This window comes from Pocillopora damicornis, chromosome 1, assembly GCF_964200805.1.
Source record: "Pocillopora damicornis chromosome 1, jaPocDami1.2, whole genome shotgun sequence".
Lineage (NCBI taxonomy): Eukaryota > Metazoa > Cnidaria > Anthozoa > Scleractinia > Pocilloporidae > Pocillopora > Pocillopora damicornis.
This window is the reverse complement of record NC_142670.1, coordinates 26,840,348-26,858,781: the sequence shown is the minus strand read 5'-3', so window position 1 is coordinate 26,858,781 and position 18,434 is coordinate 26,840,348. Positions and strand designations below refer to the sequence as shown.

Genomic DNA, 18,434 nt, shown 5'->3' with positions numbered 1-18,434 from the left:
TTAGCCTTTAAAACTATGCAAATATGATAATAATTTTGGCCGACGAACGAAATATGAGGATTTGTCTGAGAATAAACTGTTGCTTACTTAGCCCAGAAATTTGAAATACTTTTCAACAAATAACTTTACTTGCCTCTATATTGTTTGTTCGTTTGAATTTTGTAAGTTTTTTGAAGCTGATTTCCGGCCGCATAGGTAGCTTTCAGTTCCCTCTCTTGCCTCTCTCAACAGGTTTAGGAAGAGCTTATAAACGGAGGGACCGGTATCCGAGGGGGTCTATAAACGGAGGGCCGTATGTCCCAGGGGGCTTATGAAAACAATAGAAAAAGCGAAAGCAGCTGGGCGCTGATCAAAATACGTTTTGCATTTATTGGTTTTTAATTAAGCTTCAAAACATCAAAATAATTCAAACTCGTTTCAATACATTTAAACCAGAATTTTTTCAAAAAACGAACAAAACGAACAAAGCAGCAAGATAACAAAGCTGAAGGTCAGACTACCCCCTTAAAGTTCATCTTTGCTGTCCTGGTGTTAAATATTTTTCTTTAGTATTTCATCATTATTTTTTTTTTGTTGAAAGGTAGATGGGCACTTAATCTAGGGGGGGGGGGAGGCTTATAAATGGGAGTTGGGGGCTTATAAGCAGCAGTTTACAATGCTTATATCTTTGCTGTACTTATACACTAACAAAGTGTTAATGTAAAAACTTGGGATTCCTGTGGTGTGTTAGGCTGTAAGTGGGGTATTGTACATCTTTCTGTTAAAAAATCCAACTGAGGTGAAATGAGCCATAGATATTTTAGTTTATTAGACACTCTTTCCAAAAGCTCGGAAAAGAGAGAGCCACAATAGGATATAACAAATCCTTATCAGCATCACAAAGTGCAACTGCCACTCTGACTTCCCAGGGACAGAGGATGGGGGCACTGATGCAGAAATATCAAAACTTGCGGATTTCAGATGACAATTAACAAGCAACATCATGAGAATGCACAGGTTCAATAACAAGCCATCAAACTAAGTTAAAACTTGACTTCTTATGATCATATGCCCAGTATTTTTTTCAATGACTGATCTATCTGTGCTTCATGGGTTTAACTGCCCAGCACTTAAACTACTATTTCAGTTTTAAAACATAATCTCACTTTTTAAATGAAATGTACACAGGACACAACATTTTCATATCAAGGGTGACTAAAAAAGAAATCATAAACTGGTTCCCATTTTAGAATAAGCTTTATACTCAGTATGCAGAGTAATTCTCATTTATTTCATATTAGCAATAATTTTCTTTTACTTTGTTGATTCCAAACTGATGTTGGCTTTTCCAAGTACCTAAAAAAACAAAACAAATTAAAAAGCTAGTAAAATCATAGCATTCAAAATAAGCATTACATTGTTTTTAAGTTTCCACAAGCCCAAAAAGTCTCCTTACAACATTTTTCATCCCAGACAAAAAGTGAGTGGGTCCCCTCTGGCGTCTTCTGTCTCTGAACTTTGCTGCAACAGGTGTGGTTGTTCTCTCTTTGCAAGTTTCTACACTAAGTTTTTCTTTGCTTGCAACAAAAATACATCATCAAACCATAGGGAAACCTAACAGAGGTAAAAAAATAAAATACATAATTAATTTTTCATAGATAAGAATCCCTATTTTATTTACAACTTGTCCCATAGGAAAAAAAAAGACCAGGCACACCAGGTTTTCTACTGTTTAAACATAAACTTTCTCTGAACCTTTAACCCCAAATAGTGACAAGCAACTAATTTCTCCTTGCAATATTATCCCTAAATTATCATTATTATCATGAGAATGAATAGAGGACATGATTACTATAACGAAAAAAAGCTCTTGATCATTGAACAAATTCTCCTTGTCAGAACATTAGGAAATACACAGAGAAAAGAATGGAGAATATGCATATATATTGATGTTAGAGTGTAAAGAATTAAAACAGACAATACCAAATGCATGTGTATAAATTAAGGATTCTTTTATATCATTGTGCTTCTATGATTTCCTTGGCTGATAGTGTGCTCTTGCAGGGATTGGCACATGTGAGCACAGGGTGCAGATGGAAAAAGTGTATAATGGCAGAACAATAACATAAGCATCATCTTCCAAATATGATGAATTTCATTCTCTTTTTCTATTGCTCAATTCTATGAATCTAATTTAATCTCACATGTATTTTTAAGGAGAATCCCATGAGCTCAAGTACATTAAATTTTCTTAATTCAAAGTCATGAGTGATGTTTAGAAAGCTTTGGTAACTGCACAAGCCATGGGAGTGCCTTTTGGAAACCTTTCCTAACAAGTAATGAGTAATCATAAATTATGACATGCAAGAGCTGCTTTGTACATTCCTGGTGCACATTTCTCAAAACATTTTTAACCAGTTAGAAAATGCCTTAAGATAATTATATTGTTTGATTTGATCATTCATTAGAATGATCACATCAAGTTTAAATGTTTTTTTTTAAACTATGAAAAAGTTTAACATTGTTTAGTTATCTTAAAAAGCTTTAATTTCAAGCCAGTGTGTAGTATGGAAAACCTGTAACTTAATAACTGACTTAACAAGTTACTTTTCAAAATAATTCACAATAGACCAATCAGGAATGAAACATTTTGTTTCAGTATATAATGATTATCATTAGATTATTTTAAAGGTAACATTTGGATTTAAGTAAAGAAAGCACAACAGTCCTATGTCTAGGTGACTTGCTGTAGTCTCTTATTTATCTTGAGTCCTTAATTTTTGCAAATGACTGTTAATTAAAATTTGGGAGAAAATAACAAAAAAGGACACCAACAATTTGACAATGAAAAGTTAAACCCCATCCCTCTCTCACTGTAGGACAGTACCCACTACATGATAAAAGTATGAACCTGATCAATTCTGATTAAAGCTGACTAATTTGAGAGTATAGGAGTTAGCTTGAGAGTACATGTTTAAGTATGTAAGTACTCAAAATTCTTTTGCAGTTGTTTAATATCGTGATGTTATACCTCCCAACTCAAAAACCATTTTTTATTTGACCCTAATTTTTCCCTTTGACTTCAGCTCAAGGAACATTTGAGAGTCTTGGGAAAAGAAAACTTACTGTTTCCCTTGCAGCCAGTCATAAGTACCTAATATGTTCAAGTTCATTAACAAAGTTTGAACTGAAACAAACTCTGGACAGATATGGCAAAGAATGCATTGCATTGAAAAACCAAGGCTTCCTTTTTCTATCACCCCACTCTCTGTTGAAGAACTTAACCCTGTTCACTTGGCTTTACTAAACTACACTTAAGAAACAATCAGTAGAGTTGTTTGTCTAAGTATTTAATCACTTGGCTCACTTTTGTAGTATTCACTCAGTACAACAGATGTGCAAGAGCTACTTTTATCACATGGAAAAGAATGCTTGATTTATTATGGGTTTTATGCTAGTAAATTAGATGTAATTGGTTGTTGCTAGATGATAATCAGAACAAAAGTCAATCAATTTCTGTAATTAAATTTTCTCTGTCTCTTGATAGCAAGAATTATTCTAAACATCTGTCACCAAGTACAAGATACACTACTGTCAAGCAAAATGAAGTCTCCACCAACCCTGACAGGACACTTTTGTGCCCCCCCTTGTCTATCTTGTTGTGACAATAATCGAGTTTGTGGTTTGAAATCTAAAATGGTATCAAAGCTAATTAAACACAGAAAGAAAAGAGAGCCTGGTCAGTCTACCAGGAAACTTACTGCTTGTCTTCTACAGGCTTTGAGAGCTCAAAACTCCTTATCACAAGCATGTTTGGTAATACTGTCTTTCTGGGACACTGACAGAATCCATAAAGAAGGGCCTGAAAAAATTTAAATAAAAACCATCAAGGAAATAAAATATCTAAAACAACTTGACAAATTTTTGGTTGAGCATTAAAACAATCTCAAGCATACTCTCAGAAATATTAAAAACAAACCATGTCAGATTTTCAGTTGAGTGAGTCAACTCTCAGATCTCGGAAGTAAAAGGATCAAGATTTCAGGTAGTTGGTTAAGAGGAGACAATTTGGGACAGATTTGAACACTATAATGATCTTTTTATTTGTCATACACAGTGCTATTTATAACATTGATTGAGCCTAAAAACAGTCTAATATTTCCAGGCTTTCCATGACCCTGGTCTGTGATTGGCTAAAATACTATAATCAACCAATCAAAGACAAAAATGGCAATTTGGTGTCTTGTATTTTGCAGTGGCTAAAGTTGGTTTCTTTCTTTTTCTCTTTTTTTTTCCTTCTTTTTCATATTTTAAAATATTAATTACAAAACCACACATTACATTTACCTTACTTTTACAAAAAATTACTCATGATCAGTAAATTCCATTATAATCCAACAAATACAATTATTTGCTTGTGGGCAATTGGTCTAGGCCCATCACATGACAGAATATCCCCTAGCTAAAACTGGGGGATATGCAAGAATATACCTCAAGTGATATTCCCCAATTTTCAAACCTTACATCTAAAATGGAAAACTCTGTGTTTATAAATTTGATTCAAGATGAAGAGCATTGCTATAGGAGGAAAATGTTTCTTTTGTTCACAAAATCATTTCAGAGAACACTGACACACCTTAAACAGTAGTCGATTCATTAACATTTTTCTTGTGTGTTGAAAAATATTTGAAGGATAATAAACATAAAAAATGATATCCATTATATACTGAGCCAAAAAAATCAGAATTTCAGGTAACCAAAATTAGACATCTCTTCAAGACAGATTTATAGGGTAATATCTTATCATCAGTATATATCAAGAGGCAGGTATGCAGGTGAAGGGGAAAATTATAGAAAGGACTGCAAGATGTTGGAGACTTGCTCAGCAAATGTTGATAAGCTGAACAAAACAACAGCATCATTAGTTCAAAAAAGATAAATAAAAGAGAAAAAAAGATGCAAATCTGGTGGTTTGTGGGGATCACAGTCCCAGAGGACTGCTCATAAAGGCCAAAAATACTTTTAACAGTCCAAACAAAAACATTCTCTGTAATATACTTCCACACAAAATAAAAAAAAAACTGAAGAATCAAAGGAAGGTGAACAATTGAAGCAGTTGCTAAAATAAATTACAAATAATAACTTACTTCAGATATAGAAAACAAAATAAAGGAGAGCAAAAGACACTAACATATGTTGTACCAGATCCAGGGAGAAACAGCTGGTTAAAGACAATAGGGAATGATTTAAAGCGAATGAGAAAAATGATAAATAAATCAGAATTAATAAAATTTACAGTAAAGAACTTATACAAAATAAGTAACTTGAGCAAAAAAAAGTAACAGATAAACAAACAAACTGACCATATAGCTATCTTCACCCTTTTACTTCCAAGATCTGATTGTTAGTTCTCCTCTCTTGCTGTTACATTTTTCCTGGTAAGGGACAAGGATTCAGTGTTAGATCAAGATGACAACTTTGACATGATAAGTCTGCGTATTCTCATTACCTGTTTGCTGGAAAATGTATATTTATTATATGGAGAAGTTGCATATTAATCACATCTGGAAGTTTAAGGGTTAAAAAAACTCTTACAAAATTCTGCAAAGCCTCAAATATAGGAAACTTAGGAAAGAAAAAATTAATCTTATGAATGGCTACATTTTTTTAATCAAAAAAAAAATATATGAAAGTAACAGACTTGAAAACAAAATAGTTTTATAAAAATGCACTGGAAAGAAAAAACTATATGAATTTAAAATAAATTATGTCAATGTGACTTTTTGGCAGCAACAATGCATTTCATTCATTTCTTAAAAGTTTCCTTCTTTCTTTTAATTAAGTCACATAAGGGGGCAAAATTTCAGAAGAAGACACATATTAAACAGTTAAGTTACTCTCTGTAATCCTAAAGTGCAGTGGCAAACAAATCTTCTCAGAGATCACACCACCATAGTGCTTTAACAGCTGACATGTGACTACTCTTTAGTGTTACTCTTTTCACTCCTTTATCCCACTGCGACCATTTAATAAGTTGTCATCAAAAATAAAATATGACTTTGACTAAACTTTTTTTGTTTCATTTCAGTGGTGAGCCAAAGAATCCATTCTACACTTAATTAATTTAACCACAAGTTGCACTATGCTGAAGGGTAAATTAAAACAAAATAAAGCAAAACAAGAAAACCAATAAATAAAAAAACCTGAAGATAAATTTGTCCTGAAGAATTCATTTTAAGCAGCAACTACATGTAACTGCTATTTTTCCATGGAGAAAAACATAAGTAAATCCTTAGCACTATGTAAGCTTAATTAGCCATTTAACTCCCAGAAGTGATTAACATGAAACTTCTCCTGATAATATCCTCACATTATCCAGCAAACAGGTAACAAGAATCCTAGAGCTTATCAGGGAAAAGTTGTTATGCTGATTTAACAACAAATTCTTACAACTAATTTACAAGATAATGTGTAGCAGCTAGAGGGGAGATTTAACAATCAGATCTTGGGGGTTAAAGGGTTATAAAGAAACAAACCAAACCTCACGTGCCTTAGATGTCATTTTTTCATTCTAGGTTCAAAATAACTTTCCTGTTGAGTAATTTGTCACGATTAAGATTAATACGAGCAATGCTCAGAAAAAGAAATGTAAGCATAAACTGGAACAATCCCTAGCTACAACCCCTAGCAGCAACGTGTACCGGCATTTGAAGAACCCAGTCTTGGACAATCTTGAAGCTGACTTTGTCAAAACGTACATATACTTGTGCGTAGTGAACACGATGAGTCGACTAAAATCTTACCTCTATTTTGCAATCAGCAAGAGGCTTCGCTAAGCCTGAGATTCTCCTGTTATCTTTTCCCTATGAGCTAATTGCTTCGGGTAAATTTCCATTTTCCTTTGTCTGCCATCTTTAACCGCGCACAATGCATCCTGGAACAAAGCGGAAATGAATTGAGCTACAACCGGAAGTTGGGAATCACTTGTCTTTGTGATACGTGCTAGCTGCGTATCAAACAAACAGACCTTAGAGCCTTCTTAAACACGCTTACAAAATTCTGCCAAAACCAAAATGTAGGAAACTTAAGGACGAAAAAATTATGAATGGTTTATTTTTTTAAGTTTTGTCAGCTGTCAATTGGCTGCCAAATTTAGTCTCTTCACAGCAGGATTCTGCCTGTACTGAAGCAAAACCGGAAAAAAAATTGAAACAAGGTTTTGACAGATGGAAAACCTTTTCTAAAGGCATGGTCCATCGAATAATTGCCACGATTGCAGTAAACTTGGCGTGAAATGCTTGTGTGGCAAAAAACTTTTCAACCTGACTTCGTTTGCCCGGTTGTTAAATTTATGAACGACTCGTCACAATATCGCGACGTTGATATCTGTTTTCAGGGCTAGAAATCGATGACATCATGGCGGCTAAGCATGCGGATAAAAGACAAATTACGGAGTTTAAATATGGCGGCTGCATAAGGCTTTCTGTGGGAAAATTGTGAAAATCAGACACAGTAATTTTCTGAAAGCGTGTACTAAAAATGCCCTCGTCTGAAATGTATTAGAAGAGTGTCCAGATCACTCACCTCCGTTCTCAAACTCTTACGATTTCGCTACGATCTGCCCCAGTCGAAGAAACTTTAAACCTTTTTGGTGCCCTTAGTGTCTTAAAATGGCTTATGTTGGTCAGCTAAAGCTTCTCCTGCAGCCACAACAAGGGTTGTTTTATCAATTACCCACGTCTGTTCGATCTCTTCGAAAGCCGACCTTCTAATTGAAGGCTATTTGAAGTCATAAAAGTGTGAATCCACGCTGCCAAACGACTTCCAAAAGTCCAAAAAAATTTTTTTGTTATGGGTCTTGTTCCCAGTAGAGATGTTGACTCAAAAACTAAAATTATAAGATCTGAAAACATATCAAAGAACTCTTCGATCGCCATTTTGTAAAAGCATAGTAACCTGGGAGTTACTACATCACGGGCGACGAGCGGGGATAGAAAAAACGACCCAAATACGAGTGGTCAGCGGTGAAACAACTTTCATAATTCGTATATAGACAGATCATTTGTAGTATCAGGAAACAATCGTGTTGTAAAGCCGAAGTGTAAACAGTTTACTTCGCTAAATAAAATGTTAAGCAATTCAAAAGTGTTGATTGTACATATATCTTTTACTGCTTTAGTAAACAATGAAGACATCGGTGGCATCCGAAAGGTACCAAGAAGAATTAAATGTACGTTTTGTAGTTGCAGAAAACAATCGTGTTGTAAAGCCGAAATGTTACCAAGTTACACTTCGCTACTTAAAAGTTAAGCAATTTTCCTCAAGCTTTAACTGGAACAATACTTTTAATGCCCTATTAACCAACGGAGGCATCGGGAAAGGCATTGGTTACACCGGGAAAGGCATCAAAAAGAATGATATTCACGTTATGTAACTTGTTGTGTGACGAAAAAAACGTATCTTGACTTGTTCAAAGCATTAATCACAGTTGGCTTCCTTTTCACTTGAATTTTGTATCCACAGCCTAAGATGAGAAATTTAAAATTTCTATCAGCTGAAGTTCTTTTACTGCATATTATATCTATTCAATCGCCCCCAATTCACGTGGAAAAAAGGCAACTAGGAAAACACTGAGCTTCGAGAAACAGCCATGTTAAGGCTAATGTATTTACCATTCCTTAAAAATTTACAATCAAGACCACTCGTTTAGGAGACCTTTTCTCAAAAGATCCACACGTGCAAATAATGCTGTTTTCCGTTCGAAATGTTTTTCTTCCTATTCAATTGAACAACTGACTTAGCGTTTAAGCCGAGAAAAAAATCACAAAGTTTGAATTCTGGGATGTTGTCCACTTTTGGCTTCATCAAGTTACGATTCTGCACCATTGACGCTCGTGAAAATCTATCTTCACGTCACGCACGTCACGCAGCTAGCTACAAACCATATAAATTATATAATTATTCTTGGTGCCTTTCCAAATGCCACTGACTCCCTCTCCGAAGCCTCCATTGTTTATTAAAGCAGTAAAAGATATGAGTTCAATCAACACTTTTGAAAAATTGCTTAAACTGTGAAGTAAACTGTTAACATTTCGGCTTTACAATACGATTGTCTCTGGAACAACAAATTATGTCTCTATATGAAGTATAAAAGCTGTTTCACCGCTGACCGCTCATATTTGGGTCGTTTTTTCTATCCCCGCTCGTCGCCCGTGATGTAGTAACTCCCTAGTAACCTAGCCTGTTATGGACAATACCGCTACAGGGCAGCTACTGAAGGCTCAAAGATTGACATAGATTGGAGCATTGGCGCGAAAATAATTTGACTTAAAAACAAAATAGTAAGCTTCTTACTTGGACAAGATTTTAACAGCTTCTCCAGCAACATCTCGGAAAGAAAATAATAAAGAAGTTATCAGCGCTGCAAAATGTCTGATACACCTCCATTTGATTCATTTTTAGAATGGAAGTTGGGGATTGAAAGTCCCTCTTTAGCCTATGCTGCCAAGACAGTGACAAGGAATATCATCTTAGCTGTGGACGTACCCTACCCTTTGCTGAAATTGTGGCATGATTTTATCAAGACACAGAAAAATGATAGAAATCACACCTATGGCAGTGGCTTTGTAAAAGGTAATTTCCGACATCTTTTGATGTTTGATTTTAGTGAGATGCGCAGACGCAGTAAGGTGAAACGCAGCTCGTGTTGCGTCCGCGACATCAGCCGCTGACTGACCTCGATTTCTAGCCATGTTTAAGCCTGTCTCAGTATTGGCCATCTGGGGCAAACTCCGACCTTTTCTTCTATTTCTGGAAATAACGCATCCTTGCTGCAAGCATCTTTGCAACGATCTCAATCATTTTCAATCTATTATCTTTGTACTTAATTAAGCTTCTCGGAGCCACTGTCTTTATACCATACACGTTGTATTCGCAAAAAAAACCGACATTTGAAAACAACGACTTGAACGCTAGAGGCGACTTCAGTGTTAACCCGGCTACGTTTTATCATTCCTTCGGGATTTTAGTTCTAATAGCCCAATTAAATTTTTGTGCACAGCCTGTGAATCAAATCTATGAAGTAAAATATTGTATCCTTCCTCGTACTAGTTTATAAGAATGAGTTTGCTAGTACCTGTATGGCTTTACACAATGATATTTTCCAGGCTCCAAAATAATCACTTTCCTAATTAACATTTCCCTTAAATCTAATGGCTTGCTAAAATCCTCAGTCCCTCGCCCTGACAGCCTAGCCTCGTGAACTAGTCCGCAACAGGTGTGAGAAGCAAATGACTGACAGAAATAAGCCACCCTGTTCCCTTACACACCTTTCTCAATGCCGTTCGCTTAGTTTGAATGTGGCATTGAAGACATTTTGTATATACTACACATTTTTCTATTTAGCCAGGGCACCTGCATAATTATTTCATAATGGTGTTCACAAGAAAATGGTTGGGTTGAAATATATCATAATGTTTTGCCAGCAGGTAACTGTATTAATGAAAAATGTTTTAAAAAAAGTGCGCATTCAATGTATATCCTGAGTTGTTGCATCAAGTTGGCCGATTTTAACAAATATTCAAGCCCTTTTAAAACCTCTTATGTTAAAATTTTGTCAGAGTGAACTAGTGAAAGTCTTAGTTGATGGTCAAATGAATACTTTTTCAGATCAATAAAATGTATTGTTGTTTTTCATGGTAACCGTGATGTTGTCACAACTCCAGTTTCCAGGACAGAATTTCATAGAGGCTACTATATCAGACTTTTGAATCTCTTTCATGGGTCAATAGCAATATCGACTCAACTTTAAAACTAAATATAAAACTTAATTGATCTTTGGATTAGTTTCTGTATTGCACAAAGATATTCTAGTTCTAGCCCGTCTTCGTTGAAATCTAACTTTCGCAGCGTAAGAACCAGATGGTTGACAAATTTAGAATTTCAGTCGGTAGAGTTGCCAGGATAGAGGACGGTTTAAAGACATGTACATTGATATGCAATTACAGCATAGGTCTTTGCAGCCAGAGCACTTGAAAGAGGAGAATTTAAACATCGACAAGAGTTGAAATGTGACTTTTCTTTTTAATTTTCTACGCTTATCAGAGGAGTTTGACAGTTTAGAGAAAAACCGTTGAAGTAAACAGTCATAAATGGCGCATCAGGAGAAGGTATAAGAGATGCTAAGTACGATCCTGGCGCATTGTTTCACTGACTGCTGATCCCGCGTGTAAACCCTTCAATGGACCGGTGATATCTAGATCTTAACTCGAAGTCGTTTAACGTCGTTTCATTCTGTCTCAATCAAAATTAACAAACACGGGCAATAAAATATCATTTCAACCGATACAGACATCTAAGGAAGAAAACATTCTATATTCTGGACAATCCGTTCAAACAGTAAGGAACGTCAACGAAAGTCTTCAGCTGCTTGAAAATACCGCTGACTAGCACGCATGTTAAAATGTTGATCACTTTGCAAGTTATGAGAATATCGTCCTTCCGTTCCACATCTCGTTAACTCTTCGAGAGCCAGTGCATAGGAATTTTTAGAAGTTGAAGGGCTGGAAAATAAACTGACTGGAACTCCGCTTTTAGGGTTGGCTATATAAATCTATATTATATTTGACAGGGACCACTCGTCGAAGCAGGGGTGAACTTGTTGTTGAACTTTCAATGGGGCGAAACCTCTATAAACCACAAAGAATCATGGGAGTTAAGCCTGAGAAAGAGACATTTTGTATTTGATTGTTGCTGAACTTTCACACTTTTTAAGAACAAAAAGGTAGCTCAGCATCTACAAATTTTATAATCTAAGGCCGTTACACGTTTTATACTTATCCACCACACTGAGACAAGGGGAATCTCACTCTATACAAAATTACGCTGTCAATTCAAGCTAACCACAAACGATTAATTAAACTCAAATAGTGTCTAGCATCTAATTTTTCCTTACAGTGTCAACCTAAATCAAAAATTAAGAACACGAGAATATAGTAACTGATCACTAACCTAAGAAGCTCTTAACTGTTAAACCAATTCTCTTTGTCTGTTCCTTAGGAAATGCACAGAGAACAGTGAGGAGAAAGTGCATTCTAATGTCAAGCTGTGAAGTATGAAATAAGATGCTTGAGGGTAGTAATATGCTTCACATGCTCTGGACGACAGAGCTAAATAACGAAATGCGACATCACAGTTATACGGCTAATAACACGGGCTCAAGCGCTCGAGGTTAAAATTCAGCGAAATTTGCGGCGAAAAATAGGGCTGTCATTTAAAACCAAGGCACTTTGTTGTCGTTGAAGGCATTTTCCTATTTCCAGTGTTTTTAAGAAGAAAATTAAATTTTGAAAATATCTAGGGGGTGTACAAAGTTTTTGGAAGTTATTCTGGAAGTTATTCTGTTAAAAAAAATCAGCAAGGAAAAAACGCTTAGAATCTATAGCATAGAAAATCGAACGTGCAAACGACTCAAAATTCGTTTTCCGCGCCAAAGCGCAGCGCATGCGCAGACGTTATTCAGCTCTGTCGTTCTGGAGGTCTGAGTGAATTTCGACCTTAGCTTTCTTTAGCTAGCGGCTCTTGAGTGCAAAAATACGAGTAAATATGTTTTCTTTGGAGATAATTTTTCTCCTATGTTGAATCGCAAGGAAAACGAACGACTTACTGGGCGCGAATGCTCGACACAGACGCTCTTTAGAGTACTTACAAAGATATTCGAAGTGATACAGAAATGACTCAGTCTCTATAGTATATGACTAAGGAGAGGCATTTCCTACAATCTTATCGCAACAATACTGCTCTGCTAGATGTTTACATTCCACCAATTCGTGACACAAGGTATCGTATAAAACTTTGTAAGTGGCTTCGGAGCCTACTTTTTCTTTCCAAGCCATTAACATTTTATAAGCCTTCTCTGCCAGCTCCTCATTGGCTTGATCAAAGTTATCTATTGCAGCTTCGTTGAATCCCAGGCGTCTTCCTAATGTCTTCCATTTTTTTGCAAGTTCCCTGGACAGACATTCCAACTCCTCATCTGACGGTTTACCATCTTTAACCGAATAGGTACCTGAGGATAACAACGGAGGGAGAATAAAAAATTAGAAAAGGGTGCTTCAGGGCTTTGGTGAATAGCGAACAGTTGTGGCGAAAGGCGACCTCTCATTTTTTTGGTATCATTCAATACCGAATCGTCTGCCCTAGAGATTGTCAAGCTTGGGCGAGAAGACATTTGCAGCAGCAGGAGAATAATTTTCCCAACTCATAATAAAAAAAAAAAAAAAAAAAAAAAACGCTTAGAAAGTTTTCCAGACTCATTATTTATTTCTGACCTCTTATTTCGTGTATGGCCCGACAAGCATCTTGTAAATGGAGGTCATTAACAACGTCTCCTAGCCGGTCTCCAGCTGCTAATGCTGGAATAGGTGATAGTTGTTCAAGATACACGAGTGTTGATGTAGTCACCGGATAGCGCCCAATTTTAATCCGTTATTTTTTATTCTCTTCCAACCCAGTTATAATGTGGCACATTGTAACTGGGTGTGAAGGATGTCTGATAAATATAATGCTAGCCTTTCTGCAACAAAAACAATTTTCCACAGATAAACGTGAAGCAGCAATATGCAAACTTGAAAAAATAGTAAAAAGAAAATCCATCGCAAGATTTTCAATCTCGGTACTACCTGCAGATTGGCATATCTTCTTCCTTGGAGCTGTAACAAGGCTGTGTGACGATGGTTTTATATTTGAATGCTTTACAACTGAATGTTTCACACTTTGGGCGGAAATAACTGCATAATAATGGAGTTAATGAAATGGCTGGGTTGGGAACTAACCTAAGAGTTTATGGCGTATGGCCCGACAAACATCTTGAAAATGGAGGTCATTAACAATGTCTCCTGGCTAGTCTCCAGCTACTAATGCTGGAAAAGGTGATAGTTGTTCAAGGTACAAGGGTGTTGGATTAGTGACAACGCGCAGTTTTTATTCCTTATTTTTAAATAACATTCGCATTATAAGGAGGTCTAAAGGATGTCTAATAAATATAATGCCAGCCTTTCTGCATAAACAAATTTCACCATAGATAAACATGTAACAGCGATATGCAAACTTGTATAAAATACAATAAAAAGGAAAATCCATCGCAACATTTTCAATCTTGGTAATACCTGTAGATTTCCGTTTCCTCTTCCTGTGAGCGGCAACAAGGCTGCTTGACGATGATTCTACATTTGAATGCTTTACAGTTGAATGTTTCACACTTTGGGTGGATATACCTGCATCATAATGGAGTTAATGAGATGGCTAGGTTGAGAACTAACGCAAGTGTAACGGCGTATGGCCTGACAAACACCTTGACAGGGAGGTCATGAATGTTTCTCACTTTGGGCGGAAATGCCTGCATAAAAATAGGGTTAATGACATGTTTGGGTTGAGAGCGAACGCAAGTGTTATGGCGCGTATGGTTCGGAAACAATGGTGTGGTGATCCTGGACTGCGATCGTGCAGGTAAGACCCAGCCTTCACGACTTAGAGTAGTAAGTTTTGTCAATTTCTCTTCTAAGTAACAATGAGCATTGACAAATTTGACAAAGGGGGCTGTTATAAGGTAACATATTCGATCCAAGATTTCATTTGAAAAGCAATATCAGGTTGCAAAGGATTTATCACCGTTAGAGTTACTCCATTATTTTAACGATATAACCAACGAAATTATTTTTTGGAGAATTACCCTGCTTTGTGTCTTTCTAAGCTGTTTACGCTTTTCTCGTTTCCAATATCAAATTCCTTGCAAGGAAAGACATACGCACCGAGGTCTGCATTGAGTTTACTGATACATAACAGAGACAATAAGCCATCACTTTGAGCGTGAGGGAGGCACGGCCCGATTTATTAACACGTGAAGAAAGGCCATGCTATTCGACATTCATCAGTGTTTACTACTCTTAGGAGAAGGAAACTTAGAAAAGGAGAACACGTGCTTTGTCACGAAATGCTAAATTTTCAAAACCCACAGAGACTACGTTTCTGAATTGGCATATTTCAGAACAAAATGACTGGTCTAGTAAATTATATTTGTTCGCACAACAACGAAACCTACAACAAAAACATATGCGCTATAAAACTTGCTTTAGTTCTCAACCCAGCCATCTCATGAAACCCAAAAACTTACCACTTCTTTCTTCATGGTCAAAGGTGAGAGGATCAGAGACCTAAATGGAGTAGGGAAAATTCGCAATATTACGGGTGCATATGAGGTGAATAGAAACGAGAAAATAAAGAAAATTACTAAGTAATAAGAGAAAGGAAAATAAATAAAAAAGATACGCAGAGGCATAGAAAGTGACTTTAAAGCAACTGAAAAATAAGAATAATACACAAAATCAAAAACTTGCAAGGTCCTGTCTGTCCATGTACTTTTTTCCGTAAAATGTCACCTACTTGAGACGATAATACCATGCTCATGTTGCACAAAAGTTCCTGACTTTGGTCGGAAAACGTCACTCCTGGAGCACCCTCACTTCCTAGGCAAACTTCACCACCTGTGTAAAAAACTTCGTTCTCGCGGAATCTGTTAAAAATGAAATGAATTTAACTGAGACAAACCCAACGTATACTAATGAATAAAGGGGTAAGTTTCTAAAGAAACTGTGGTGCTGCGTCGATGGGAGAGTATAACAGGTAATCTAGTGTTAACAACTGGGTTGAAAACGTAAATTAGCCACCGTAAAGGTTTTACACGGTGGCTAATTTACGTTTTCAACCCAGTTGTTAACACTAAATTACCAACGTACACTACACCAGCTGAGTCTTTGTCTAGAGAAGCACCTGTTTTTAAATATTTTCTTACAAGCGAAAATGACAGCACATTTGACGAGAGCCCTTATGAATATTTATAAAAGAGCATTTGAAGACAATCAAGCCCAAAGAAAACCAACATGTATATCTCCATGGCCCTATTGATTGATAAGAAACCTAGGAAAGCCACGGCGAAAAATTTTTTAACTAACAATTGAACAAAGCACAATTTTACAATAGAAGGAATAAATCATTTCTATGTAAAACTAGGATGACGTAACCTAGAAGTAGTCACTTAAATCATATGTACTCGATGGGCCAAAATTAAATTGTATTATATTATAATTCTTAATAAAGAGACCACAACTTTTAGTTTGCAAGACATGTTTCGACATTCTTATGTCATCTTCAGTTGTAAATGCGATTTTAACGGTTGTACATTTGAATTTATATGAAATTACGTTACAAATTACGTATTGTTTACGTACGATTTGAATATTAAATACGAAAAAACGTGACAAAGCACGTGCTAGATGGGGAAAGAAGGAGAAAAGAAAAATAATGATAATCATAAGAAAAATTATTATGATAACAGAATCAAAAGGAAAGAGACAGCTCTAGATGCTTCAATTGCTGATTAAGGATGGGTTTGTCCCACTTAATATGCAATGCCTCTTTGATCTTAATTTCGTATTTCGAAGCGGCAGAATCTAAAATGGTGAAACATTCTGTACCACAAGAGTCGAGACAGGCCTTTGATGATTGTAGGTGCTTGTAAATGTGTGAAGTTTTTTCAGACAAGAGGTGCTCACGAACCCGTGTACAGATGTGGCGAGTGGTCTCACCAATATAACTGGCATTACAGCCAGCACACGAAAATTTATAAACGACACGCGAACGTAGACCTGGTGGTACTGAATCTTTCACACTGAACAAGTTTCTGAGCTTAAACGTATTGAAGACTAACTTAATATCTAAATCAGGTCTACAATAACGTTTCAGTAGTTGCCTTAACTTGGTTTGAGCGATGTCAGAAAACCGCCCAACATAAGGAAGTTTAAAATAATGCGAAGAAGGTTTTCCGGAGTTTAATGTGGCGTTATGCGTGGGAGAAGGATTATAGCTCTTGGCCAGATGCCTGGAGATAATCCTATCTATGACGCTAGAAGGGAAACAATTTTTCCGTAGCAAGAAAATAAGTTTTTGTACATCCTTGTGGAAACCAACCCAGTAATTATTGATCTTATATACTCTGTCAACCAAAGTTCTTATTAAACCTAATTTGTACATCATAGGAGTGAAGCTAAAATAATTCGTCAGAAGACCAGTAAACGTCTTCTTGCGGTAGACGCTAGTAATTATGGATGGATTACTGTTGTCAATCAATATGTCTAAGAACGATAATTTCTCATTAATTTCCTTTTCCATTGTGAAGCGAATACTAGGGTGTCTGGTGTTTAAATAATCAAAGAACAATACCGCGTCCTTCTCATTATTGAACAAACAGAAGGTGTCATCGACATAGCGTCTGTAGAAAACAACTTCAGATAATGAAAAGTTGTCTAACCAGGTTTTTTCATGATGTCCCATAAAGAGATTTGCAAGTACTGGAGCAAGTGGGGACCCCATGGCAACTCCATCTATCTGATCGTAAAACACTCCCTCAAACAGAAAACCGGTTTCAGTTGTCGCAAAGGCAAAAAGCCTTCTTAGGTCAGCGGCGTTTATCGTAAGACCAGGGTTACCTTGATAAATGTACCTAATCGCAATATCTATGCACTCATCGAGAGGTATACTAGTGAATAAGCTCTCGACATCGAAGATACCATGAATTTCCCTGAGGTAGATAATTGGTTGATTTCATGTACAAAAGAGAACGTGTCGCGGACGTTGTATTCGTGTGGGACATGTGGCTCGAGAAGATTACAAAGGAATTTAGATAAATTGTAATTGTAGGTACCTATTGAAGATACTATTGGTCGAAAGGGAGGTGTTTCATTAGGTCGTCTAGCCTTGTGCATCTTAGGTAGCCCATAAAACCTGGCTGGTTGAGAACCAACTGGGTAGATTCTCTCATAGGTATTTTTGTCTAAGTGGCCCTTACTTTTAAGTGTTCTCAAAAAACGTTGTAATTTACCTTCCCTTCGTAATGTTGGATCGTTATCATTAACCTTAAACTTGGAAGTGTCACTGATAATAGATAAAATACCCTGTTCGTAGGCTTTCCTGTCCATGACAACCAGGCCATTTCCTTTGTCAGGTTTCAGTATTACAATGTCCTTGTTCCTCCTTAGATTCTTTAATACCCTGTATTTCTTCAAGTCCGCTACAGAAGGTTGGTGCGATGAGACGTACGAGTGGGCAAGATGAGAGAGGTCTGCGACAAGTTTGCCCTTTAGTTTCCTATCGAGTATATTTCTGACCATGGTACGATTAATTAGCTCAAAACAAGAAAAAACATCCGTTTTGCTGATGGTGCTAGGACAAATAGAATGTGAAGGCCCATATTTAAGTATTTCCAGTTGTTCGGACGTGAGATTCTGCGATGAGAGGTTGGTGACTGTCTCCGTTGAAGTAAACGGTAGAACTACGTTTCGCGTTAATCTTTTATCAGCCATTGCACAGTAATCTTAAGTACACGTACTCGAGTGATCATTTCA

At 36.5% G+C, this 18,434-nt stretch overlaps 2 protein-coding genes and 1 long non-coding RNA gene across 7 annotated transcripts in view; 1 reads left to right on the top strand and 2 right to left on the bottom strand.

Moving 5' to 3' along the window:
• Positions 1-18,434, top strand: part of LOC149053010 (uncharacterized) — a 204,631-nt gene that overhangs the window by 104,975 nt on the left and 81,222 nt on the right. The gene's annotated exons all lie outside the window — the stretch shown is intronic.
• On the bottom strand, positions 780-8,909 carry LOC149053018 (uncharacterized). 2 transcript variants are annotated; one of them, XR_016188902.1, is made up of 6 exons: positions 7,564-8,909; positions 6,783-6,913; positions 5,343-5,414; positions 3,741-3,841; positions 1,436-1,593; positions 780-1,335 (listed from the first exon to the last, which is right to left on the bottom strand). It is a non-coding gene; the product is annotated as an uncharacterized LOC149053018 (long non-coding RNA). The 2 variants fall into 2 exon arrangements; XR_016188900.1 differs by having other exon boundaries at positions 780-1,593; positions 7,564-7,943.
• Positions 16,126-18,200, bottom strand: LOC149053017 (uncharacterized). Its single transcript, XM_089201446.1, has 2 exons — positions 17,912-18,200; positions 16,126-17,621 (listed from the first exon to the last, which is right to left on the bottom strand). Exons 1-2 carry the CDS (start codon positions 18,198-18,200, stop codon positions 16,372-16,374), a joined length of 1,539 nt encoding a protein of 512 aa, XP_089057572.1. The 3' UTR covers positions 16,126-16,371.